The sequence below is a fragment of the Notolepis coatsorum genome (assembly GCF_963971535.1).
Source record: "Notolepis coatsorum genome assembly, chromosome: 10".
NCBI classification, from domain to species: Eukaryota; Metazoa; Chordata; class Actinopteri; order Aulopiformes; family Paralepididae; genus Notolepis; species Notolepis coatsorum.
Window position 1 is genome coordinate 82,581,914 of NC_140174.1, and position 27,225 is coordinate 82,609,138.

At 45.5% G+C, this 27,225-nt stretch overlaps 1 protein-coding gene across 2 annotated transcripts in view; it reads right to left on the bottom strand.

The window, feature by feature from the left end:
- The window catches only part of rbbp8 (retinoblastoma binding protein 8), an 80,516-nt gene that overhangs the window by 2,089 nt on the left and 51,202 nt on the right, over nucleotides 1-27,225 (bottom strand). For both annotated transcript variants that reach the window (XM_084322701.1, XM_084322700.1), the window contains exons 12-18: nucleotides 26,064-26,199; nucleotides 24,064-24,215; nucleotides 22,953-23,022; nucleotides 13,982-14,098; nucleotides 13,382-13,433; nucleotides 11,175-11,262; nucleotides 10,898-11,039 (exon numbers count right to left, since the gene is read on the bottom strand). In XM_084322701.1, the coding sequence (XP_084178827.1) occupies nucleotides 10,898-11,039; nucleotides 11,175-11,262; nucleotides 13,382-13,433; nucleotides 13,982-14,098; nucleotides 22,953-23,022; nucleotides 24,064-24,215; nucleotides 26,064-26,199 (757 nt within the window). The remainder of the gene's footprint in view (nucleotides 1-10,897; nucleotides 11,040-11,174; nucleotides 11,263-13,381; nucleotides 13,434-13,981; nucleotides 14,099-22,952; nucleotides 23,023-24,063; nucleotides 24,216-26,063; nucleotides 26,200-27,225) is intronic.

Sequence of the window (27,225 nt, forward strand, 5' to 3'; positions counted from 1 at the left end):
ACTAGAGTCTGAATACCCCACAGAGAGATGGAGACTAGAGTCTGAATACTGAGAGATGGGGACTAGAGTCTGAATACCCCACAGAGAGATGGGGACTAGAGTCTGAATACCCCACTGAGAGATGGGGACTAGAGTCTGAATACCCCACAGAGAGATGGGGACTAGAGAGTCTGAATACCCCACTGAGAGATGGGGACTAGAGTCTGAATACCCCACAGAGAGATGGGGACTAGAGAGTCTGAATACCCCACAGAGAGATGGGGACTGGAGTCTGAATACTGAGAGATGGGGACTAGAGTCTGAATACCCCACTGAGAGATGGGGACTAGAGTCTGAATACTGAGAGATGGGGACTATAGTCTGAATACTGAGCGATGGGGACTAGAGTCTGAATACCCCACTGAGAGATGGGGACTAGAGTCTGAATACTGAGAGATGGGGACTAGAGTCTGAATACCCCACTGAGAGATGGGGACTAGAGTCTGAATACCCCACTGAGAGATGGGGACTAGAGTCTGAATACTGAGAGATGGGGACTAGAGTCTGAGTACCCCACAGAGAAATGGGGACTAGAGTCTGAATACTGAGAGATGGGGACTAGAGTCTGAGTACCCCACTGAGAGATGGGGACTAGAGTCTGAATACCCCACTGAGAGATGGGGACTAGAGTCTGAATACTGAGAGATGGGGACTAGAGAGTCTGAATACCCCACTGAGAGATGGGGACTAGAGTCTGAATACTGAGAGATGGGGACTAGTGTCTGAGTACCCCACTGAGAGATGGGGACTAGAGTCTGAATACTGAGAGATGGGGACTAGAGTCTGAATACCCCACTGAGAAATGGGGACTAGAGTCTGAATACTGAGAGATGGGGACTAGAGTCTGAGTACCCCACTGAGAGATGGGGACTAGAGTCTGAATACTGAGAGATGGGGACTAGAGAGTCTGAATACCCCACTGAGAGATGGGGACTAGAGTCTGAATACTGAGAGATGGGGACTAGAGTCTGAGTACCCCACTGAGAGATGGGGACTATAGTCTGAATACCCCACTGAGAGATGGGGACTAGAACATCTCCAGATCCTGTGTCGCCCGTATCACCTACCCCGTGAGTTTACCGCGGTCATTTTATCCGTCGTGTATATTCACCCACAGGCAAATACTGGCAAAGCGCTGGGGGAATTACACGACTACATCAACAAACAGCAGATCAAGCACCCAGAAGCCGCGACGATAGTGACTGGTGACTTCAATCAGGCAAACCTGAAAAAAGTGATGCCGACCTTTTTTCAGCACATCGCCTGCTCCACAAGAGGGGGGAACACACTCGACCACTGCTACACCCCGTTCAGAGCTGCCTACAAGGCTGTAGCGGCTCTGCCACTGATGGGCTCTACAAGCGCGAGCGATCACGACTCCATTTTTTTAATTCCAGCATACAAACAAAGATCGCGTGACGTCGTCGTGTCACGTGAGACAAAAAAGTGGTCTGACGAATCAGAGACCGATCTCTGTGACGCGTTCGCGGATACAGACTGGGACATGTTTAAAGGAAGCGCCAGTGACGTCAGCGAGTACGCTGATACCGTTGTTTGTTACATAGCAACAGTGGTAGACGGCATTGTCCTCACAAAGAAGGCGCGGGTTTTCCCAAACCAGAAACCTTGGGTGGACAGCACTATAAGAACAGCCCTAAACTCACGCACCACGGCTTATAACCTGGGCAGAGAGTCAGGAAATATGGAAGAGTACAAGGCTTCAGTCTACACTCTGCGCAAGGCTGTTAAACTTGCTAAGAGGACATATGCTGAGAAACTGGAGACACAAATGGCACAAAACGACACAAGAGGCTTGTGGAGGGGACTGAAGACAATAACTGACTACAAAGTCAGCGCCCCCTCAATGGGGAGCGACGACGCCTCTCTAGCGGACAAACTCAACTCCTTCTACGCTCGGTTCGGTGTAGACAGTGTCGCCGCTAGCCCTCTGGCTAGTGACGTCACTGGCGCACCGGCTGTTGTGGAGGGGGGGGGGCAACCGCGGGGGGGGCGGGGGCGCTCTCTCGTTGTCGGAACACAGTATGAGAAGAGCATTTATGCAGGTGAACACCAGGAAGGCTGCAGGCCCAGATGGTATAACAGGACGCATACTTAAGTCCTGTGCAAACCAGCTTGCCCCGGTGTTCACCGCCATATTTAATCAATCCCTGGCGGAGTCAGTAGTCCCTGCCTGCTTTAAGATGTCTACCATCATCCCTGTACCGAAGAAACCCTCCCCAACATGTCCAAATGATTACAGACCGGTGGCACTCACCTCTGTGGTCATGAAATGTTTCGAGAGGCTGGTCAAGGACCACATTTGTGCCTCTCTCCCCAGTGATATGGACCCTATGCAATTTGCATACAGGACAAACAGGTCCACTGATGACGCGGTCTCCCAGGTACTGCACAGCACTCTCTCCCACCTTGACCGTCAGAAGGGGGGCTATGTGAGACTGTTGTTCATTGACTACAGCTCAGCGTTCAACACCATAGTCCCAACCAGACTGGTGGACAAGCTGATCGAGCTAGGCCTGAGCTCCGCCCTGAGCGCCTGGGTACTGGACTTTCTGAGTGAAAGACCCCAGGCGGTCAGGGTGGGGGGTCAGACCTCCAACACCATCACCCTGAGCATCGGGTCCCCCCAGGGCTGTGTTCTAAGCCCCCTGCTGTACTCACTCTACACACACGACTGTGCGGCCAAGTTCAGCTCCAACTCCATTGTGAAGTTCGCCGACGACACGGTGGTGGTGGGGCTGATCTCGGACAACGACGAGAAGGCCTACCGAGAGGAGGTTGAGGTACTGGAACGTTGGTGCCAGGACAACAGCCTGCTCCTGAACATTGGTAAAACCAAGGAGCTGATCGTGGATTATAGGAGAGGACAGCAGGAGACACACACACCACTGACGATTAACGGGGCTACCGTGGACAGGGTGAGCAGCTTCAAGTACCTGGGGGTCCACATCTCAGAGGACCTGACATGGTCAACACACATAAACACAGTAGTAAAGAAAGCGAAGCAGCGCCTCTACCACCTGAGACAGTTAAGGAAGTTCAGAGTATCGGGGAAGATACTCCAGTCCTTCTACTCAGGAGCTGTAGAGAGCATCTTGACCGGAAACATCACTGCCTGGTATGGGAACAGCACGGCACAGGACAAGAAGGCCCTACAGAGTGTGGTGCGCTCAGCCGAGCGTACCACGGGTATTGCGCTACCTCCCCTGCAGGCTCTATACAACAAGAGGTGCAAATCCAGAGCCTGCAGGATAATGAAAGACCCCCACCACCCCAATAACAGCCTGTTCCAGCTGCTGAGGTCAGGCAGACGCCTGCGAACTCCAGCTACTAGGACGGAGAGGCTTAGGCTAAGCTTCTTCCCCCAGGCCATCAGAGCCTTGAACAATGAACATTGAGAGACACAGAAACTGAACTATCCACACACAAGCACATACACGACACGCACGCTGAGCACGCTCACACACTAGCAGCCACTTTAACACTCATGCCGCACACACGCACACTTATGGCCAGAGGAAAGGCCACTTAAAGTAGTATAGCATCAGGAACAGTGTATTGCACTACTAAAGCTACCTAGCATGTCCTATATGCTCTGTAAATACTAATGTACAGATACCGAGATGGCACACCATGTACCTGTTTATTGCACTGTTTTATTGGATTCTATTAATATGTTGTACCACTGTATTTTATTGGATTCTATTATATGTTGTACCACTGTATTGCACATCGTCGCGGGCAAGACCAGCCGCATTTCATTGTATACCTGTATGCCGTGACAATTAAAACTCTTGACTTGACTTGACTTGAGAGTCTGAATACTGAGAGATGGGGACTAGAGTCTGAGTACCCCACAGAGAGATGGGGACTAGAGCCTGAATACTGAGAGATGGGGACTAGAGTCTGAATACCCCACTGAGAGATGGGGACTAGAGAGCCTGAATACTGAGAGATGGGGACTAGAGAGCCTGAATACTGAGAGATGGGGACTAGAGTCTGAATACTGAGAGATGGGGACTAGAGTCTGAGTACCCCACTGAGAGATGGGGACTAGAGCCTGAATACTGAGAGATGGGGACTAGAGTCTGAGTACCCCACTGAGAGATGGGGACTAGAGTCTGAATACTGAGAGATGGGGACTAGAGTCTGAATACCCCACTGAGAGATGGGGACTAGAGTCTGAGTACCCCACTGAGAGATGGGGACTAGAGTCTGAATACCCCACTGAGAGATGGGGACTAGAGTCTGAATACCCCACTGAGAGATGGGGACTATAGTCTGAATATTGAGAGATGGGGACTAGAGTCTGAGTACTGAGAGATGGGGACTAGAGTCTGAGTACCCCACTGAGAGATGGGGACTAGAGAGCCTGAATACTGAGAGATGGGGACTAGAGTCTGAATACCCCACTGAGAGATGGGGACTAGAGTCTGAATACCCCACTGAGAGATGGGGACTATAGTCTGAATACTGAGAGATGGGGACTAGAGTCTGAGTACCCCACTGAGAGATGGGGACTAGAGTCTGAATACCCCACTGAGAGATGGGGACTATAGTCTGAATACTGAGAGATGGGGACTAGAGTCTGAATACCTCACTGAGAGATGGGGACTAGAGTCTGAATACTGAGAGATGGGGACTAGAGTCTGAATACCCCACTGAGAGATGGGGACTAGAGTCTGAATACCCCACTGAGAGATGGGGACTATAGACTGAATACTGAGAGATGGGGACTAGAGTCTGAATACCCCACTGAGAAATGGAGACTAGAGTCTGAATACCCCACTGAGAGATGGGGACTAGAGTCTGAATACCAGGGTTCCCACTAGGGGTGGGAATCGCCAGAAACCTCACGATACGATCGCGATACTTGCGTCACGATATGATAGTATCGCGATACTAAATATATCGCGATAGAGTATTGCGATATTAATATTGCAGGTTTTTTTTTTTTACCTTTTTCAACTGCAAAGTACAACTTTGTCAACATGTTTTATCTAATAAAATAAAGTTCAGTCTGTTCATCTCACTTCAATAATTTTTATTGCAGAACTTGGTATTTTCTCAAGCAGACAGATGTAAACACTAATCTGTGTTGCATGTACCTGACAAACTGAACTGTTTGTATTACAGTCATATTCCAACTTAACTGAAAGCACATGTGTGTGTGTGGACTACTGTACTATTACAGGTATTGAAATGAACAATGCAACTTCCTTATAAAAAGGAAAGTATTACATATATATTTTTTTATGAATAATTAAATATCGATACTTGGCATCCCTGTATCGATACAGTATCGCCACGCAAAGTATTGCGATACTACTACGTATTGATTTTTTCACCCACCCCTAGTTCCCACAGACATTGCAAAATGAAATTCAAGGACTTTCAAGTACTTTTCCAAACACTCTTATCTGGTGTTTTTATAGAAAAAAAATTAGATCCAATATTTATGGCTTTAAACCAATTTCCGACAATTAGTTACTTTAAATGGAAAAATTCTATTTCTTGATTCAGAAATGTTTTATCATGGATGAACAAAACTTTCAATGGGAATGGTTGACTTGAATTTCAATAACTTTTTAAGCACCTTGTTAAAAAAAATTGGCTGTTTCAAGGAATTCCAGACCTTCACTTTTTTTGTCAAAAATCAAGCACTTTAAGCACTTCAAGGACCTTGTGCAAACCCCGGAATACCACACAGAGATGGGGACTCGAGTCAGAGACACACTTAAGTCGCATGGAAGTGACTTCAGACTCAACCTTGCGGGACTCATGACAAATATAAAAGAATGGCACAGCCTACATAAATAAAACTATTGATAGGCTATATAAAGAATGACATCATCAAGGCATGTAGATTTATATCTGTAGTGAAAAGTAGGCTACTTTTGCTTATATTCCAAATAAATAAAAGAAGTCTCGTCAATAGACTTAACACTTTAATCGCCGTTGACGCTGGAACACGTCATTCCCCGCCATGCTCATTCTGCCGAAGACGCTGGACAGCGTCTTTGATATCAATATTTAAAAAATCTGTGATCGAAATCATATTTCTCCCCCGGAGACATGAGATGTACTGGTGAGCCCCTATCAACTCTCTAACGGTTCAAGAGCGCCATCTGGTGGCCGATCGGCGGATCGCCCAGGGAAGAAACAGGAAGTGGAAGCTGGTGCTCATTTCAATTTGGTCCGATCACTCGGTAATAGTCCCAGGACTCGAGCTGATCACGACGGATAGTGATCCGTTACCAATAACTCGATAAACAACATGATTTGGACGTATATACTATTATACAACCTGGAAATGGATCGGATATTTCGACATCCCATAATAGAAAAAATTCTGTTCCACGCTCATCTCCCAACGGCGAGAGGAAGCTACGGTGAGTTTCAGCGTTATTTTGTAATGTCTTCTATACTAACTGCTCTAATGATCATATCACCCACACTAGATGAATGATATAACGTTGCCCACGGAATTATAAACGACCCCCCCCCCCCATCCGGTCATCATCAGATCATACGTAGTAACTTCTAGAAGTACGTCCATTTGACATTTTTTATCTCGCACAGATTCCTACCAAACTGTATTTGATCATCAATATAATGCATTTAGGGTAGGGATGTCCGATATTATCGGCCGACCGATATTATCGGCCGATATCGGCAGTAGAATGTGATATCGGAAAATATCGGTATCGGTTTAAAAAAAGAAAAAAACTATAACAATATTTGTTATATATATATCCAGTGAAATTATTAGTTACCTGAAATTATTCTTTTTTTTTGGGTGGGAAACCCTGCATATATCGGTATCGGTTGATATCGGTATCGGAAATTAAGAGTTGGACAATATCGGAATATCGGTATCGGTAAAAAAGCCAATATCGAGCATCCCTAATTTAGGGCTATAAATCAAGTTCTGGAGAAAGCTGCAGAAAACGATAAAAACATACTTATACTTTAGACCGTATTTTAGTATGAATATGTGAATGAAAAAGTATAACGTTGCTACACCCTGAACAATAGATATAAGACGTTGAATGGGCCATAGTAATGTCAATTTAGCAATACAATTTTAAAAGTTATAGCCCTGCAAAGAAGGGGAACTTCTCCATGTTAAATAGGGCTGGCGAGGGATGGTAAATTATGAATTTAACCCCGGCGATCAAAGTGTTAATGTGACCCTGAAGTGTCAGACTAGCTTAAGTCATGATGTTGTTGATGGAAGACTCAGACTGTTGCCTGTGTTGTTGAAGATATGCAACTCTGCAAACGATCTAGCCCGGTTTGTTAAGGAGCTCACGATTAGTCAGAAAATGCCAAAATGTTGTGCAATTCAGAAATAGGTTTAGAAAAAGGATATAATGGCAATTTTGAGTGCTTTGAAATGTTCTCTATCAGTCTCCTTATTTGCAAAACTTAATACGACTTGTAAATATGTTAAAGGGGACATGCATTGCTATTCCTTGCACTATTTGGGCAACTTTACACAATTCCTGTGAGTCTATTGAACACATCTGTAAGTGAAAAAAAATTAAAATAAAAGATCATTGTTTTATATTTCTAATGCAGTACTCAAAAGCATCATTTTCCAGCCTCAGGATTTCAGGCTGTTATTGGATGGGCTCCCGCTCCGCCCATAAGCGCTTTGAGTGACAGTCACCCACACAGCGTGATACATACGAGAGAGAGCGAGAGAGAGAACGAGCAAGAGAGAGAGAGGGAGAGGAGATATGCGTCCCAGACACACACAGTCAAGTTTGTGTGTAATGCTCCGACGAGGGGAGAGAGAGGAGAGATGCGTCCCCGACACACGCAGTCAAGTTTGTGTGTGTGTCCCCGACGAGGGAGAGAGATGGTGCACACACATTTACACACACTTCTGCACAGTCCCTCCCGCCTTCCCTCCCTCTCTCTCTCATTCTCTGCCTGTCAAAACCTGTTTAAGGAAGTGTCGGGTTACACTATGCCTACGTCCCGACACACGCAGTCAAGTTTGTGTGTGTGTGTCCGACGAGGGAGAGAGATGGCGCACACACATTTACGCACACTTCTGCACGGTCCGCGACTCCCGCCGGTACCTCTCCATCTCTCTCTCGTTCTCTTAAAGAGCACCTACGGGAGGCTGCAATTCGAGACTGGCCACCGTAAATGCCCAAACCCCCCACCACTTCCTAATAGACAGTCTCCTCCCCACCGCATGTATATTCCCTCCCCGCCGTATGTATATTTCTCTCCCACCCACCCACCCCCTCCAAATGTACAGTCTCCACCCCACCGTATGTATATTTCTCTCCCACCCACCCACCACCTCCTAATGTACAGTCCCCTCCCCATCATATGTATATACTCTGTCAGGATCTATGGGTAACAGTACTGTATAATTGAATACCGTTTATGTCACAAATGTATCAGTACTAAATACCTACCGGTATATATCCCTATGCCATAAATGTCATGTATGTTGTGTATGTCATAAATGTCTATATGAATTGAAAATGGGGGATCCTGATGTAAACAAGACAAACGTCTTTCTCAGGTCTACATCCCCTTAACAATTGTGTGTATTGAGCCGTACTGTATTGTACCCATTCTGCAATCTGTTAAATAAAGTTTTCATTCATTCATTCACTCTGCCCCGTCAAAACCCGGTTGAGGAAGTGTCGGGTTACACTATGCACTACAACCATAGAGGGGGCGTTACTGCAGATCAGTACCCTATTCACGTCAGGAATACCGTCAAATCAGAACGGCTTAGTTGAGTGAGGGAAGATCTCGTGAACTCGAGACTAGACTGATGAGTCAATATGGTAATTAGAGACACAGACCCATTGATACTAACCCCTATTGCTATAATACAATGCTAAATACTGGAAAAAGCCATTTATAATGCATGTCCCCTTTAATTATTGTTAGATAGTGTGGCTGTATTATTTCCCATGCTGTGTGAAGAAACTAGTTTTGTCGGGAGGGGAGTGGCTACATGCAAGTACTTTAGTCTCAAGTGTCGGAGATGCGCAGAAATGACAGCTGGCACCAAATCCATTCCGAGACAACGGACATGGACCCAGTACTTTGTTGGCGGTGTGAAGATGTACAGAGAAACATTAAATATCTTTGGAACAGTTTGTGTTAAATTGTATCTAAATCGGGAGATTATATTCTCTCCATCAACATTGAAAGTGTATCTCTCCGTCGCATAAAAGCTGGCTGGCAGTGCGCATAGAATAAAGGCATAACTGTTAAGATTATTGAAATTAGTTTTCTCTGACGAACGCATCTATTTCTATATTTCCTATAATTTCTCTATCTACTCCAGTGCGCTCACAGATTCAGCTGTCAGACAGGCTCACGCGTAACAGAGGATAGAGAGAGGTGTGTGTGGAGAGAGCTATGTGTGGGCCTTTGTGTGTGGAGGGTAAATATGAAGGCAACATCAACATTTATTTATTCTCTCTCCTTTCCCTCCATGTGTGTGTCTTTATAGTTGAAACTTATAAGTTCAATCTAGTGTTTTTGATTTGATTCCACTGTGATCACTTTTTCCTCTAACAGAATAATCACCTCTTTCGTCATTGTCAGCTCTTTGTTGTATGTTTTTAAAGTGATTTGAATAAATAGTTTTTTTTGGTGATACAAAAGCCTCCGTTCCTCTCCTTCCTTTGAGATAAATCCCTACACAGGGTTTTCCATTCAAGTTAAACTGTAAGACTGTCTCTCACATCATAATAACAAAGCCACATTCCTGCTCACCTGGAAGGTGGTAAGTGGGGGAGGGTGTTATGTCTATTGAAATAGCCCCTGGGTAAAGTAGTGCAGCATGCATCGTTAACAGAAACAGCTCCAAGCGTTTCAATGTCCCTGACTCAAAACTAGCTCATCAAAAATCATCATGGTTCATAAGGCCGGCATAGATTGAAAAGTATCCGCCCGATTTGTGATGGCTTATTTTGAAAAAGTTAAAGAATTTGAAGATTGCAGGGCGGCTACGTGGCGTAGTGGGCAAGGCGCTCGCCACGAATGCAGAGGCGCTGGGCTCGCCTGTTCGAGCCCAGCGCTCCACATTGCTTTCAGTTTAGCTGGTCGTTCATACTAATACACATTGGCCGTATTAGGGGGTGGGAAACTGATGGGTGGGGATCGGGCGTTGTGGACAGCGACTCCTACAGGTCGGTTGGTGCGCCTGCGCAGTAGAATCAGGAAGTGTCGGGGGCAGCGTGAGCCTCCCACGCGTTACTCCTTGCCACTGAGAGATCGAGCTGCGCAGGTGAAAAGATGCGACTGCTGTTACCTCAAGTACCGGAGGGGACTTGTGCTATGTATGACTTAGTCCACATTGCAGCCGGCTTGTGGGAGGCAAGAAACAGCGTTCGTGACAGGGGAGGGTTGAACACGAAATTGGGATGGGAGAAAAAAAATGTAGAAAATGGGATAAAAAATGTATAAAAAAAAAATTGAAGATTGCTCAACAAAACCCTAACCTGTGCCTGGTCACATATATATCAGTTTGTGTTTGTATAAGTGAATGTTTGAGAGAGAGACAGAGAGAAACGAACCTGCCTGAAACGGAGAGAGAGAGAACCCTCTCTCTGCTGGAGCGGGATCAAGCAAGCTACCGTGGCCAGTTTGCCCTACTCTGGAATAATTTTCACTGGACTGGAGAGATTCCAGTAAACAAAGCGGTACCAGTACACACGGTAGGGGGTTTTGACATCACATCCTACGTTGACTTTCTCACGCTACGTCCTACATGGCAATGTGTAAAATCCTCATATACCAAGTATGGACTTATATAGAAAACATTTGTGAAAGGTGAGTCTGACGTTACCTCTCTCCACGCAGGTTTGAGTGGATGGGAAGCCCACCTCCCAGAAGTTCTCTGGTGTGGACGGGGGCAGGAAGAGGAAGCGGTGTCTCGAGCAGGCAGACAGTTTCTTCTGTCTTTCCTCCTCTGGAAGATGGGCATAGTACTGGAAAGAAATCCACATGTTTCACGTTCAAGTATTCAAAAGGTCTAAATCTTTCATGTTCAAGTATTATGGAAATATAACAATTTGGTGACAATTTGTTGTACCAATGAACAGAACCAACAAAAAATAACTCACAACTTCACATTCCTTGCATGTGGTGCCCTTCAACTTTCTCCTCTCCTCTTTCTTGCGAACTACTGCCACATGTGCAAATGTTGGGTTTCTGAGCAGAGAGAGATATAAAAGTTATGTTAAGGCTGTGTATTGAAAAATGTATTCATTATATTGCAATGCTATAAATACTAGGGATGCCCCGATCGATCGGCCAGCGATTGGTATCAGCTGATATTCAGTATAAATATGAGATTGGTGAATTCCGATAATGCTTTATTTTCACCGATCGTGAAAACCAATAGAAAAACATGATCCAATTCTTAGCGGAGATCTCACTCGCTGACTCTCAGGCACACAGAGCTGCAGCAGCGCACTGCCCCTCCCCCTCCTCCCCCTGCCCCTCCCGCACCCGTGTCAACAAGCTCCAGCAATAGTCTGCTCTAGTGCATGCGACCTCCGTGAGCTAACGTTAGCTACCTAGCTATCGTTACTGTTTAAACAAAATGACCCAGTCAACTATTCACTTTTAGTTTAATACATGAGGCATTGTCTAACGGTATCTATCTGGTGAGCTACTGATAGCTCCTGATATCAACAAATGCTCCAGCAATAGTCTAGTAGTGCATGATACCTCCGTTAGTTAGGTAGCTCACGTTAGCTCCCTGTTTACACGGAATGACCAAGTAAACGAAATAGTTCACTGAGGCGTTGTCTTAACGTTATCTAGCCGGCTAGCAGTAGCTACAGATAGCTCCTGATATCAATGTTGATTCGATGCGTATTCGAGCTCCTGGCTTGCATCGCAGAAAGGGAGTAGGGTATATCTGCAGAGCCGCAGATATACCCTGCTGAGGGCATGCTGAATGTGATTTGACCAAAGCAGAGTATACACACAGACAGTGGAGCTGTTTGCAGATAGCGAGCATTTTGACTTGTTGCGTGGTGGCGATGTCTCGCAGATAATACAACTACAAGTATAATTATATAATATATATATTTTATAAAAAAAAAAAAAAAAGTACATATTTAATATATATATATTTTTTATAAAACCAAAAACGATCGATATCGGTATCGGCCGATATGGCTCATAGACGATCGGTGGCAAAAAACGTGATCGGGGCATCCCTAATAAATACTTTAATATATGGTGTGATTTTATAATGTTATATGTATAATCTAAGAAAGCTGTCAGTACATAATACATCAGGATACACAAAGTTGTACTATACAATGTATGAAGATTGGTATTGTACTATAATATGTACAGTATGAAGGTTGGTATTTTGTATTGTACAGTATGAAGGTTGGTATTTTGTATTGTACAGTATGAAAGTTGGTATTTTGTATTGTACAGTATGAAAGTTGGTATTTTGTATTGTACAGTATGAAGGTTGGTATTTTGTATTGTACAGTATGAAGGTTGGTATCGTGTATTGTACAGTATGAAGGTTGGTATTTTGTATTGTACAGTATGAAGGTTGGTATTTTGTATTGTACAGTATGAAGGTTGGTATTTTGTATTGTACAGTATGAAGGCACCGGAAGACGGTCTTAACCAAGACATGGACATCTACTTCCTGCTGCCAGTCCTTGCAGGAATCGCACCGGCTGGCCTACGACGAGAGGCTGCTACTCTCGCCCTAGCAAGGAAAGCAGTGAAGCATGACTGGCACACCCTACACAACAACAGCAGCACCTCTGAGCAGACTCAAGTCCCACCACCCCTACAACAAGGCAGCACAAGAGATGCTCCGTTCCACCACTGAGGACCTATACAGAAATGGATGGCTGGCGGCAGCCTGGAAGAGAGAGTGGGAGAGCGCTGGGCCAACCCGCATCCACCACTACATCTGGGATCCAGGAGATGGCGCCACAGGAGACGATCTTCCACGCCGGCAATGGGTTCTGCTAAACCGTTTAAGAACTGGGGGCGGTCATTTCAAAGCATCATTAAAGAAGTGGGGCCTGGCAGACAGCGCTGCATGCGAGTGTAGAGAATCTGAGCAGGCTGAGCAGACTGTCGGGCATATCCTGACCATCTGCCCCCTATACAGACCACCTTCGGAAGCCAGCCTCTTTGACGTGGGACCAGAGATAAGGGCATGGCTACAAGATACGGAGTTGGACCTCTGATGTTACACGAAAGAAGAAGTAGTTGGTATTTTGTACTGTACAGTATTTAAACTAGGGGGTACTTGGCAGAAGGTAAGGGATGTTCTTCTCACCCTGCTTTCTGCTCTTCAATACCAGCTCCAGTTGTTACAGGAGGAAGGACGTCTGTTTAAAAACACAAGCATACTTAACTCCAGTGAAAAATACAGAAATCTTAATTGTTTGGTGAAAGAAAATGGTGTCAATGTGGCGCAGTGGGCAAAGCGCTCGCCACTAACGCAGGAGATGCTGGGTTCGAGCCCAGCTCTCGGCGTTGCTACCAGCTTGGCTGGTCGTTCACTTCATACTAACACAATTGGCAGTGTTAGGGGGTGGGAAAGCTGGTGGGTGGGGATCGGACGTTGTGGACAGCGACTCCTACAGGTCAGTTGGTGCGCCTGTACAGCAGAATCAGGAAGCAACAGGGGCAGCGTGAGCCTCCCACGCGTTACTCCTCGCCACTGAGAGATTGCGCTGTACAGGTGAAAAGATGCGACGGCTGCCTCCTCGTGTACCGGAGGGGACACCTGATGCAAGGCTTCGTCCACATTGCAGCCGACCAGTGGGAGGCATGGTCTAGCAACGTTCGAGACAGGGGAGGGGAGAATTGGCGAGGCGAAATTGGGATGGGAGAAAAATAGAAAAAGGAGAAAGTGAAAAAAAAAAAAACCTACCGTCGTCGTCATCACCATCAGAGGGCTCTAGATGTGTGATGCACTGAGACCTGTACTCCTCATAGGCTGTGGTGTCAAACAACTGATCCAAGCTGTCACCAGCCTTCTGCTTCTGCCCTAGAACAGACATGAGCAAAGTTAGGCACAGTTTGAGCCGTCGTAGCCTCGAGCACAAAAATAGAACTACAGGCAGGCAGAAAAGTGTCAATTATTTTTACTTGAAATTGAGGACTGCATACTTTTTTTGCAAAGCGTAGCTGTATACTTATAGCACATGCATGAGCCTGGTCTCTTTTGAAAGAACATTCTGAAGTTACTAAGTTACCAGACTAATGAGCAGTAAGTAATACATAGTTACCAGACTAATGAGAAGTAATAAGTAGTTACCAGACTAATGAGAAGTAATAAGTAGTTACCAGACTAATGAGAAGTAATAAGTACGGTAGTTACCAGACGAATGAGAAGTAAGTAATACGTAGTTATATCTCATTACTGGCTATCGCGTCTCGCTCTGCCATATTGAGATAACCTCTCATCTCCACGCACCTAGCGTGCACGCGAAACAAACAAATGCACCCACTTGCACGTGACCAAGCCACTCCCATGAGTCTCCCTATATGACGCCGGAAATGGTCACGCTCACCCTTCCTCATTTAGTTTCCAAACGCGGAAGTAGCAGTGCTCTTCGTGAACTGGTTGTTATGAAACGTAGGGAGAAATTACACAATGTTGGGTATTCGCCAGAAGTTCACCAGCCCCTGGAACCTTCTCGGCACATCCCAACAGCGCAGCGGTCCTGTCCTGGGTTTTCCTCGTCTTGTGACAGCGGACCGAGGGACGTCGCGCGACGTTAGCAGTCGAGCTTAAGTCGTGCACAGGTAGGGCCTGCGCTATCAGGCATTGATACTAGCATGGGTAATACTGCTTGTTGTCTCGTGAGACGACAGAGTGATGTATTGGCGCGGGGGGCGGGATATTTGGGAAAACATGGTCGTCATGACTCTTTTTTGGGTGTTTTTCCAAGTATCCTAGACTAGAGCGCGCAGCTAATGCTAATATGTTGGGACGCCGTTCCCCATGTACCCCAGCGGGGTTGACGCCACTCTTCCCTCCTCTTAACCGTTTCATTGCTGAAGGTCAATCGGTGTCTAATGTGGGGGGTTTTGCTGAGGCTTATTTACCCTTTATACGGGTGGATGGGCTGACGACAGGGAGGTTCCGTCCTGGCAGGACGGTTACGGCGCTGTCCGTGATGCGCCTGCTCGGTATGATGGCATTTGCTCAACCTGTGGTCCCTCTTGGCCTCCTCTTCATGAGGAGGATACCGAGGTGGTTTTTCAGTATGAAAATAGACCCGGTGAGAGGCAAGTGGAAGCGACTGAAGGTTCCCGTGTCAGTACTGGGGAATCTCGACCACTGGGGGAGGCCTGGTGCCCTCACCAGCGGGATCCCCATGGGCAGCAGGCTATCACACGTCACAGTCTTCACCGACGCCTCCCTCACGGGATGGGGGGGGGGGGGGGGGGGCGTGTCGGGCCGACACAGTAGGGGGCAGCTGGCAAGACCATGCTGCCCAGTCTGCGCTACATATCCATGTGTTGGAATTGAAGGCAGTCCTTCTGGTCCTCAAGCAGCTCGGCCACCTGGTGGTGGGCGAGCATGTGTTGATCAGGACGGACAACACGGCGTCGGCGTTGTATATCAACAGACAGGGAGGAGTACACTCCCTCCGTCTGCACCGGGCGGCGGTCGAGCTCTGGCTATGGGCGTCTCTCAATCTGCGCAGCCTGAGGGCTCTCCACATCCCCGGCATGGAGAATGTGGGTGCAGATGTGATGTCGCGGGGCGGTCCTCATCCCGACGAGTGGGGACTACGTCCAGACATAGTCAGGCAGGTCTGGGACCGATTCGGGGAGGCCATGGTGGACCTGTTTGCGAGCAGACAGTCCCACCAGTGCCCCTTGTGGTTCTTGGTCAGTCGGAAGGACAACCCCCCTCTGGGGGTGGATGCCTTCTCAATGTATCCGTGGCCGCCCAGGATTCTGTACGCGTTCCCCCCATTAGGGCGGGCCATACTTTTTTTTTTGAAAAATCAATCGAGTGGGGTGTCTAAAATGTGTTTTTTTGTGGGGAATTCAAATATGGGATTATTTTTCGGATCGGATAACTCTAACCTACATTGTTTTGGATTTCAAAATGGCAGATTTTACCATTTTTCACCCCTTGGCCATACATGGATGCCAACATGAATCTGAAGGAAATCCTAACATGCAAGGTGTCTAAATTATGTGTTTCTTAATGGGGAATTCAAATATGAGTTCATTTTTGGGATAGGATAAATCTAACCTACATCATTTTGGATTTCAAAATAGACGATTTTACCATTTGAACCTCTTGGTCATACACAGGTGCCAGAATTAATCTGAAATAAATCCTAACATGCAAGGTGTCTAAATTATGTGTTATTTAATGTGGAATAAAAATACACATTCATTTTTAGGATAAGATAACTAATCTACATAATTTTGGATTTCAAAATGGCCGATTTTACCATACCCTTTTACCCTAGGTGCCACACCCGCTTATACCCTTTCCAGGTCAGCTCCTGCCCCCTCCCCTCTGCCAACCCCCAGCTCACGCGACAAATAGTGTCACCGCCAGCCCCAGGTATTGATATAAGATATTGCCTACATCAAGGGACAGAGGGAAAAGGTTGGAAGTAAAGAACCACACCAAATGGCTGGAGCTGATCTGCCTGAGCACAAGATACATTGGAAAGGGAGGGGATGGAAAAGAAGGCAGAGAAAAGGAGAAGGGGCAAAGAAGAAAGCTTTGCAGCAGCAGACAAGATTGCCAGGAAGGATGTTGACAGCTTCCTTACAGTCCCTGAAGTTGAGCTCATTCCTGAAACTGACCCTGCAGCTTCAGCAAAGCTACGGAAAAATTATGATGAGATTCCAAACATCGCCCTTGCTAGTGTAAGGTATGGCATAGGGCTAAGGCCAACTGCAGCTATAGCAACTGCAGCTCTGATTGATGCAGGACTCATCTTAGAAGATGACACAAGTAAAGTGATTGATAAGAACAAGGTTAACAGAGCACAAGAAAAGTTGATACAAGAGCTGGGGGAAGAGTTTGAGGAGAAGTGCAGGGAGGAGGGGGGGATCTCCTGTATCCTCTTTGATGGGCGGATTGACATGACCAATGTGATGATGGAAGCTGAGGGCAGTGACCAATCTTTTCCTGCAAAGATCAAGGAAGAACACTATAGTGTTGCTAGTGAGCCTGGCAGCAACTATATGTTCCACTTTACACCAGAGAAATCAACTAAAGAGGAGTCACATGCAGAGCAGATTGCTAAGGTCCTGTTTGCCTGGCTGAAAGAGAGAGGTTCTGATAAGACCTTGTGGGCCATTGGAGGAGACTCAACCAATGTCAACACTGAAGTGAAGGCAGGTGTAATGCGGAAGCTGGAGCTGCACCTGGGGAGAAAGCTGGTCTGGTTGGTGTGCAACCTGCACACTGGTGAACTTCCACTGCACCGTCTCATTGTTGAAGTTGATGGGGCTACTCTATCAGACAACAAATTATCTGGGCCAATAGGACAGCTCCTTGATTCCGTTACAGACTTGGAGATCAATCCTAACTTCACCAGGATCTTTCTTGGCCCTCCGCTGATCAAGCTGCCTGAGAAGATCATTCAAGATCTCTCAACTGATCAACACTATGGCTATAAGCTGGTCTGTGTAATCAGGGATGGAGTGCTTTCTGCAAGGCTGGCTCTGCTGGACCGGTAAACCACAGCCGCTGGCTCACCACAGCAAACAGACTCCTCAGGCTCTGGGTGTCAAAGCATCAATTTAAAAGAAAGAACCTGAATAATCTACAATGCATTGTGGAATTAATCATTGGAGTGTATTATCCATGTTGGTTCAACATGAAGGTCAAGCACTCCTGGATCGAAGGGCCTAGGCACACCCTGTTTCAGCTGGACTGCCTCAAGTCTCAGAGGAAGGAGGTGCTGGATGTTGTGATGCCAACTGTGAGAAGATTTGCTTGGTATGCCCACAGTGAAGCCATCCTCCAAACACTGCTGTGCTCTGAGGATCAAAAAGAGAGAATTGAGGGGGTGGAGAGAATCCTGGCCATCAGGGGAGAGGGGGATCCAGACACTCAGCTGGGAGACTCTTCTGTCAGGATCAGAAGAACACCTCACATCAATAGTGACACTTCCAGCATTGGTGGCTTAATCAGCTGGTCAGAAGATGTGTCAGAGCCACCTCTCACCTGCTCCCTAAGCACCTCAGAAGTGAAGAACTTAATCAACACCCCCATGGAGGTTCTCGACTGGCCTTGCCACACACAAAGCATCGAGAGGGTTGTTAAAATGGTGACTGAGGCCTCTGCTAAGTACTTTTCACAAGAAAAAAGGGATGGAGGGATCAGGGCTCAGGAGACCAGCAGGGGGCTGATGTCCAAGAATGAATCCAAGCAAGACTTGTGCAACCTGATCAAATTCAAGAAGATAGAGGATTGATGGAGCCCCATGGATTTTCTCAATACATTGAGACGTTTGTTAAAATGGTTACTGAGGTTTCTGCTGAGTAGTTCTGGAAAGAGCTCACCTATTTATGGCTGACGTTGAATTTAAGTTTGTGTTTGTAGGTTGGTGGCTAAAGCAGTACAGTAGGAGACCTTGCTGTCCAAGAATAAGTCCAATCAAGACATTGGAACCTGGCAAAGTTCAAGAAGTCAGGAGATAGAGATTTAGCACTTAGGTGTTTGTGTGCATTACAAATACAATTGATTATTGTTAGTATTATTATTATTGATCTTTAGTTGTATCCAGTTATATACAGTTCACTTGTTAATACATTTGATGGCTTTGTCATTATAAATGATTTCCCATATTTTTTTTTATCTTTGAAAGGGGATGGGTGGATGCCTTCTCGATGTATCCGTGGCCGCCCGGGATTCTGTACGCGGTCACCCCCATACACCTGATAGCTCAGCTGTTGGAGCGGGTACGTCGGGAACGCAGGACTTTGATCCTGATCGCGCCGGACCATGGCACGGCTGTGTGGTTCCCGGTCTTGATCCAGCTCTTGGTAGCCCCGCCGTGGCCTGTTCCCTGGTCACCGTGGGCCCTCTCAGGCACGCGGAACGCTGTGTCTTCTCCCTGTTCTGGGGCAGCCGTTGATGGTTTGTAGGGCTGACCTTCGAAGCTTTTTTTGGCAATCGAAGCTTCGGGGCCGAGCTTCGATTTTAATTCGAAGCTTCGAAGAAAAAAAAATATATATATATATTTTTTTTATCTTATGTTGTGGGACTTGTACAGCACTTTCGTAAACTTTGTTGTTTTTAAATGTGCTCTATAAATAAAGTGGGTTGGATTAATTAATTAAGTAGCCCCTTTCGTGACTGTGACGCATCCAACAAGGTTTCACTCGGCTGTGTGATTTAATTCAAGGTGGATCGCTGTTGTCGTTTGAACAACTTCAGATTTCATGGGAACTACCAATCCCCCAAATCAAGAATGTTTAAGATGAATGAAGTAAGATTTTGATTATTTGAAATATGGCCTGTGTAGACTAAACTATGCACAGAATTATGTCAGTCTACAAGGTCCGGATTCTACATGGTCCGGCAATGTACCTTGTAGACTCCACTACAGACCAATTATCAGTGAATGTTCATGCATTTTTAAGAAGGGCAACTTCCACAAAAAAACAAAGAACTCACCAAAACATCTCAGTAGCACCTTATCTAAATGTTATATTTCATATATGGAGATTCATATTTATTTATGTATTGCATGCATTTCTACATTTTATTTCCTATTTTGTTTATTCATCCCAGTATCTTTCTTTCTTATGTGTGGAATTCTACAAGGCGCGCGCACACACACACACACACTTACATTTAGTAATTTAGCTGACGCTTTTATCCAAAGCGACTTACAAGTTCTGTACGACAAGACAGCAAGAAGGGTACAACTCTATCAGCTGAGTAACAATGTTCATCAAAGTGTTGCGTGTTACAGTGTAGGTTAGTTTATTAGGACAAGTGCATGACAGTAAGGTTAGTCACGGTTAGATTTTTTTTTTTTTTTTATCATTTCAGATAATGGTTGAAGAAGTGAGTCTTTAGTCGACGGCGAAAGATTGGACGGGATTCGGCTGACACACACACACACACACACACACACACACACACATTTATATATATTTTTTTTTAAACTTTGATTTTTTTTTTAATGTTCGAAGCTTGTGCCATCGAACGAAGCTTCGAAGCTTCGAAGTATTTAAGACAGCCCTAATGGTTTGGCTGCTGAAAGGGTGAATCTGGAGCGGATGTGTCTTAACCCTACTGTGGTTAACACCATCCGGAACGCGCACGCTCCGTCCACTACCGCGGTTTACGCAGGTAAGTGGCATGCTTTTCAAGAGTGGTGTGAGGTAGGGGGCCTGGACCCAGTGTCTTGCCCCCTGGACTCTGTTCTTTCCTTCCTCCAGTCTATCCTGAATAGGCTGTCGGCCTCGACAGTGAGGGTATACGCCGCGGCCGCCGGCTATATCCTCTTGTCACGTGGGTTTTCAGGGCGGTACGATGTTCAGCCACCCTCTCGTGAAACGTTTCCTGCTTGGTGCTCGGCGTCTCAAGCCTGTGGAACGTTCTGTCTCCGAGTTGGGACCTCCAACTGGTCCTGGGCCGGTTGTCGGAGGCCCCGTTTGAGCCTCTTGAGCAGGCGCCATTGGATCGGCTGTCCTTTTGGCCATCACCTCCGCTAAGCGCGTGGGTGAGCTGTGTGCTCTCTCGGTGCGGCCTGAGTGCCTGTCTATTCGGGCCGATAGCGGTGCGACTCTGAGGCCTAATCCAGTCTTCGTGCCAAAGAATATCCGGAGCTCTTTTCGCTCCAGGGATATTGTGGTTCAGGCTTTTCATCCGCCTCCTCATGCTAGTGGGTTGGAGGCGAGCCTTCACCTGTCGTGTCCTGTCCGTGCATGGAGGGTTTACCTTAGTCGGACGCAGGATCTCAGGGCTTCCGATCAACTGTTTGTTTGTTACGGTGGCCCTCGCACAGGTAAGGCGCTATCCAAGCAGCGCCTGTCACATTGCCCTTTGCTACACGTTGGCTAGACAGGCCCCCCCCGGGGGCGTCAGGGCGCACTCCACTCGTGGGGTGGCGGCCTCTGCTGCCCTGTTAGGGGGGGTCTCGGTGGAGGACATCTGTGCTGCGGCCTCCTGGTCCTCCCCGGGTCCTTTCGTTAGGTTTTACCTCATGGACATGACTGGGGGTTCTGTCTCCCAGGCGGTTCTGAGGCGTCCCGCCATCAGGTGGGCTAGCAGGGGTGTGTGGGTGTGGACCGCGGGGTGCTGTGTCACACGTGGTCCCGCCTGTGCTGTGCGTTCAGGGGTGCCTGGTAGAGCTGCCGCGGTATTGATGTTTTCCTTACCGCACAAATTTGCGAAATATTTCCTACCGCCGCGGTTATTACCGCACGCACACAAAAAAAATTAAAAAAGTTTGAATGCATTTTTTTTTAGTAGTCTACTCTTTATAGCATATAGCCTGCCTCTAGTCTAAATGTCTATCTTTAGAGGATGACTTTGCAGCATGAATATTGTTTGGGATTCGGCAAGCACGCATTCGTTATTGAAAGTGAAACACGGATTAGAAGTTTCCCCTCTGGTCGTGCGCCGTTCACTCGGTGTCGCGGGCAGGGGTGGTTACCCCCCCGACCCTTTCTTATTATTATTATTATAAAGTTACTACTTTATAATAAAGGCATTCGTTTTGTGACATTAACGTTATATAGTTACACGTTCAATAACATCAGCGTATTTACCGGACCATAGCAAGGCAAGAAATACTCAATTCATATCTCAGTTCCTTTCTTTGCTCAGAGCGTGCTGAGTTGTCCCATTCTGCGGTCTGTTAATAAAGTTTTCAATCAGACAAGTGTATAGAACGAAGGGCTTTTATTATAACATTCGTTGCAGACAGTAAAATCATTATGTCTCGTTTAGTACTCCTGAGGAGCGATGGTAGTCCACTCCGGCGGGGAGCTAAAGCTAACGTTATTAGCCGTGTTGTGATGAGCTCTGATCCAACGTGTGACGCGTCTCTCTTCTGACCAATCAGTGGTCTGCAATGTTTCACGTGACTTTTCTGGTACCCAATAGGGTCGCTTGGAACCTCGATAGAGGAGTAGGGTATATCTGCAGAGCCGCAAGCCCAACGAGAGGAGGGTACTTTATTATTATTATAAAAAAATAGCGGTGATGCGGTATTCAGCCTACTCTTGCGGTGGGCGTGATGTAACCGCGATACCGCGGTAATGCGGTAATCGCGGCAGCTCTAGTGCCTGGTTCCCCCTTTTTCGCACTTTGGTGGAGTTGACTGCCTCCCCCCCTTCGTTAGGACGGGCGGGTGGACGGGACTCCCCTCCTCCCTGGCTGGGGCTTACGGGCCCTCAGGGGGTGCACTTGTCGTGCCACATGTCCGCTCTGCCCCTTATCTCAATATGGCAGAGCGAGACGCGATAGCCAGTAATGAGATATAACGAAAGGTTATTTCATAACCTAGTTATATGAATACTGGCTGAGCGTCTCGCTCTTAGCGCCCTGAGGTCCCTTGGATGTTTTTCGCATGGGAGTGGCTTGGTCACATGCAAGTGGGTGCATTTGTTTGTTTCGCGTGCACGCTAGGTGCGTGGAGATACACGAGACGCTCAGCCAGTATTCATATAACTAGGTTATGAAATAACCTTTCGTTACCAGAGTAATGAGAAGTAAGTAATAGGTAGTTACCAGACTAATGAGCAGTAAGTAATAAGTAGTTACCAGACTAATTAGCAGTAATAAGTAGTTACCAGACTAATGAGCTGTAAGTAATAAGTAGTTACCAGACTAATGAGCAGTAAGTATTAAGTAGTTACCAGACTAATGAGAAATAATAAGTATTTACCAGACATGCCATGACCTCTGTCTTGGAGTACACTGTGACTGATAAAGGTGGCATCTGTATCTGCAGGCTCCTTTTAGCAAAGCACAGAGACATATGACATAAGATATTACTTTAGTGATCCCCTTGGGGAAATTCAGGTGTCATAGCAGCATGGGGTAAGGGAGGTACAGGTATGGGCAGGTAATAGAAGACATAAATAAAGGCAATACATTTAAATCTGATTTTCTTTTTAAACAAAAGGTGCAGATGAGGGTCTGTATGACGGTAAATCGGTCATAATATACATTACAATAAATATAGGCAATAACAATTTTTTATCTGAATATATATATATACAGTACTATGAAGAAACGTAAACAGTAGGGACGCTCGATATTGGCTTTTTTACCGATACCGATATTGTCCAACTCTTAATTTCCGATACCGATATCAACCGATATCAACAGATATATGCAGGGTTTCCCCCCCCAAAAAATGGAATAATTTCAGGTCATTAACATTACATATATCTTGTTGTGGAATTAACACAACATTATGCATACTTTTGACAATAAATAAAATCAGAATTTGTTCTTACTTGCTTGCCTGGGTAAATAAAGGTTATAGAAATGTTTTTTTTTTTTTTGAAAACCGATACCGATATTTTCCGATATCACATTTTAATGCCGATATCGGCCTTAATAATATCGGACATCCCTAGTAAACAGTAACCACAACCTGGAGATGAGGGTCATAATATATGTTATAGTCTACGGCAACTAGGGCTGGGTAAAAAAAAAAAAGGATTTCCCGATTCTGAATCGATCTTCATTTGAATGAGCTGGACAAAAGCAAAGCCATAAGCTGTGTAAAGTGGAGGTGAAATATTGTGGAAATACAACAAATCTACGAAGAGTACATTTTTTATGTAAACATTGATATTTTTTTTCCAATGCAACATGTTGGGTTTCCTTGAACCATTTGTGAATCGGAATCGGATAGTTTTGGGAAATCAGTGGCGATACCCAGCCCTACTAGCAACAAAATGTCCCTTGAAGGCCAATAAAGAATCGACTGTATATCCATCTGCAAGCTAACATCGTTAAAGGATGGAGGTGTACGTGTATTGTACCTCCACAGCATTATACTGGGAGAAGGCTGCTGCAGGGTCCACAGTATCATACTGGGAGAAGGCTGCTGCAGGGTCCACAGTATCATACTGGGAGAAGGCTGCTGCAGGGTCCATACTCCACATGGGCTCCACACACTCCTTATCCAGGGTTCCTGCAGGTCAAGATTTATTTCAGGTAAAAAATAGATCAATACAGTCTGTATTAAGTGATGTTGTGTTTCTTTTTCAAATGTAGCCAAGAGTAATGACCCTAACCCCATCAAAACAGCAGTCAACGTGTATATTTACAGCACTATGTTTGTTTAGCAATGATTTTAAGTGTTATTATAGCTAAATATGAGCTTGTAAAAATATCCGCGCATTGCATCGGATGATTTATACGTGAGGACAGGAAGCCGTCATAAAATCGTTGTAGTCCTAAGAAAGAGGAGACCCAGGGCTTTCTATGGACGTCTAAATTTCATAAAACTACACTACCCAGCTCACACCAGCCGCAGACAAAGGAAGGCCAAATATCGTACAAATATCGACTGGAATGTTGCGTTTATATCTCACGGGTCGAACAAACCTCAATGTTATTGCCATAAAATACAATGTATATCGTTTCTTTACCTTTCTGTGAACGTGTAGGAAAAAAACTTGTTTCAATCTGGTGACGTTTGATGCAGCTGTCGCCATTATACAAAAGTAACTGTACTTACAGTAGATTTCACTGTCTTTGCTGCCCTCTATCAGGCGCCTGGTAGTACTAAATCCAGATTTAACACGGTCCGGGATCCGACAGAGATCTTGGCCTAAAAATAATGTATCACTTGACCTGATATTCTATATTCATAATTCATATTGCACACACTGTACACGCTCACACACTAGCAGCCACTTTAACATGAGCACACACACACTCATGCTGCACACGCTCACACTACGGACACTTTACAGAAGGAAAGATCACTTTAAGAATGTACAGATACCGATATGCCTACTTTGTTTACTTGTTATTGCAGTATGTCGCTCTATTGGTTGGACTCTTATATTATATTATTACTTGTATTATGCACATCGTTGCGGGCGAGACCCCCCGCATTTCACTGTATACCTGTATGCCGTGACAAATAAAACTCTTGTATCTTGTATGTGTACAAAAACCCTGTAAATGATCTTCCCTTTGTTAATTTACTTAGATATTTACTATACGTGTTCTCAAGAAGTTGCTGAATGAGCTCAGTAGCATCTTTTTGCTTTTGACACTGGGAATACATTCCATGAGGTCCATAGATGTCCCTAGATACCAAGAACATGCTAATGGACCTTGTAGTTGTGGAGCAATTCTTCATTTACTTTGGTATACTTTTAAGCTAAACTTTTGCTTTTGTCAGCTAAATGACAAAATGTAAACATATTCTTATTTTTTAAGAATTTAGGCTTATAGCAGACTTAATGATTTTAGAATATTTCAGCTAATGAAGTTAAATCAACTATCCAATTTGTTTTTATAATGCAACGTTTGGCTACTTGAGAGAGAGCGAGAGACTCTCGTTACGCGCGACACGGGTCCCAGCGTTCCGTTGTCTCAGAATGGATTTGGTAGAGAGAGAGAGAGACTCCGTTATGCCAGGCTTTTATGCTATACGGAGTGATTCAGATACAATTGAACACAAACGGTTCCAAAGATATTAATGTTTCACACCGCCAACAAAGTAGCCTACCGAGACCGCGTCTCCCTCCGTCGGTAGTATTTAACCACACCCCTCCGAGGCAAATGTAGTTCTTTCCACTGCGTCGGAATACATACCGTTGGACAATCTAACAATAATTAACACATTTACAAGTCGTAATAGATTTAGCAAATAAGGAAAGAAATAGAGAACATTTCAAATATCAAATCTTTTATCTATTTCTGAATGGCGCAACGTTTACGGCATTTCTGAAGAAACCTCCCTTGCGAGATATGGCAGCCTAGACCGTGCCGGGTCACAAATGTAAATGTAATGTAAACTCACCAGCATGTAGATGTTGAATGTTGGCTTGTTCCTTTAACAGAACAGGCCTGAGAACAGCATGTAGACAGGGGGTGGTAGAGATGGTGGGGTTCTGGTCCTGCAGGGGGCTTCTCTTCTTCCCACCTTTGGTGTTGGCCTGCAGGACAAAAGTTACATTTGTTCACCTAATTGATGGTGCGTTATGCAGTTCTGGGGGGGGGTGTTACATTAGCAGAGCCTTACTTTACAAAATATGAATGTATCTCTAGTTATACGAGTTAGCGCAGAGCTTAAAGCTAGCACTATGGGGAATGAATGACGTTTATTTTTCGGTCTTGTTTACAGATAAATCAAAAACACACTTGTGTGGACTTACAAAAAGAAAAGAAAAAAGAAAAAAAAAATCACAAATGTACATACCGGTATTCAAGGTACCGGTAAGCTCACACAAAATCCAAAATCACTGACAGAAAAAAAGGAATAGGCTGAAGCTAGGGGTGTAAAGGTACACGTATCTGTACCGAACCAAACCGTTTCAGTGTGTACCGTACCATACCGAACGGCTGTGTAGTGTACCGAACGAATACAACGTTATGTTAACACATTCATGGCCAGGGGTCGCCGTTTACCTTCTGGGTAGAACGCCAGCGCTTTGTTCAATGGGGAGAAAGCCACACTTGCGAGTGATTAATATATTTTATATTATAGCTATGGATCTAATACACCCGTCGATTGTCAGTGAGTTGCTTCCAGTCAACATGCACAAAACAGATTGTTTTTTCATCCATACATTTCCATTTTTAATATGAGTATACAGTTGCAATCAAAATTATTCAACCCCCATTGCATATTGGGCTTTTTGGCAAAATATACAATTTCCCAACGGTTTACAATAAACAAAATACACAAGAACTGCTTAAGTTGTTTAATGAAACTAATATTACAGGGGTTGTTATCCAAATTAAACACAAAATGCTACTTTTAATGACTACTGCAGTCTCAAAATTATTCAACCCCTTCATGACAAGCATCTTCAGTACTTAGTAGAGCACCCTTTTGCTGTCATAACCTGCTGCAAATGTGATGCATAGCCAGACACTAGCTTCTGACAGCGTTCCTGAGGAATCTTAGCCCATTCCTCATGGGCAATGGCCTCCAGTTCAGTGATATTCTTTGGTGTGCG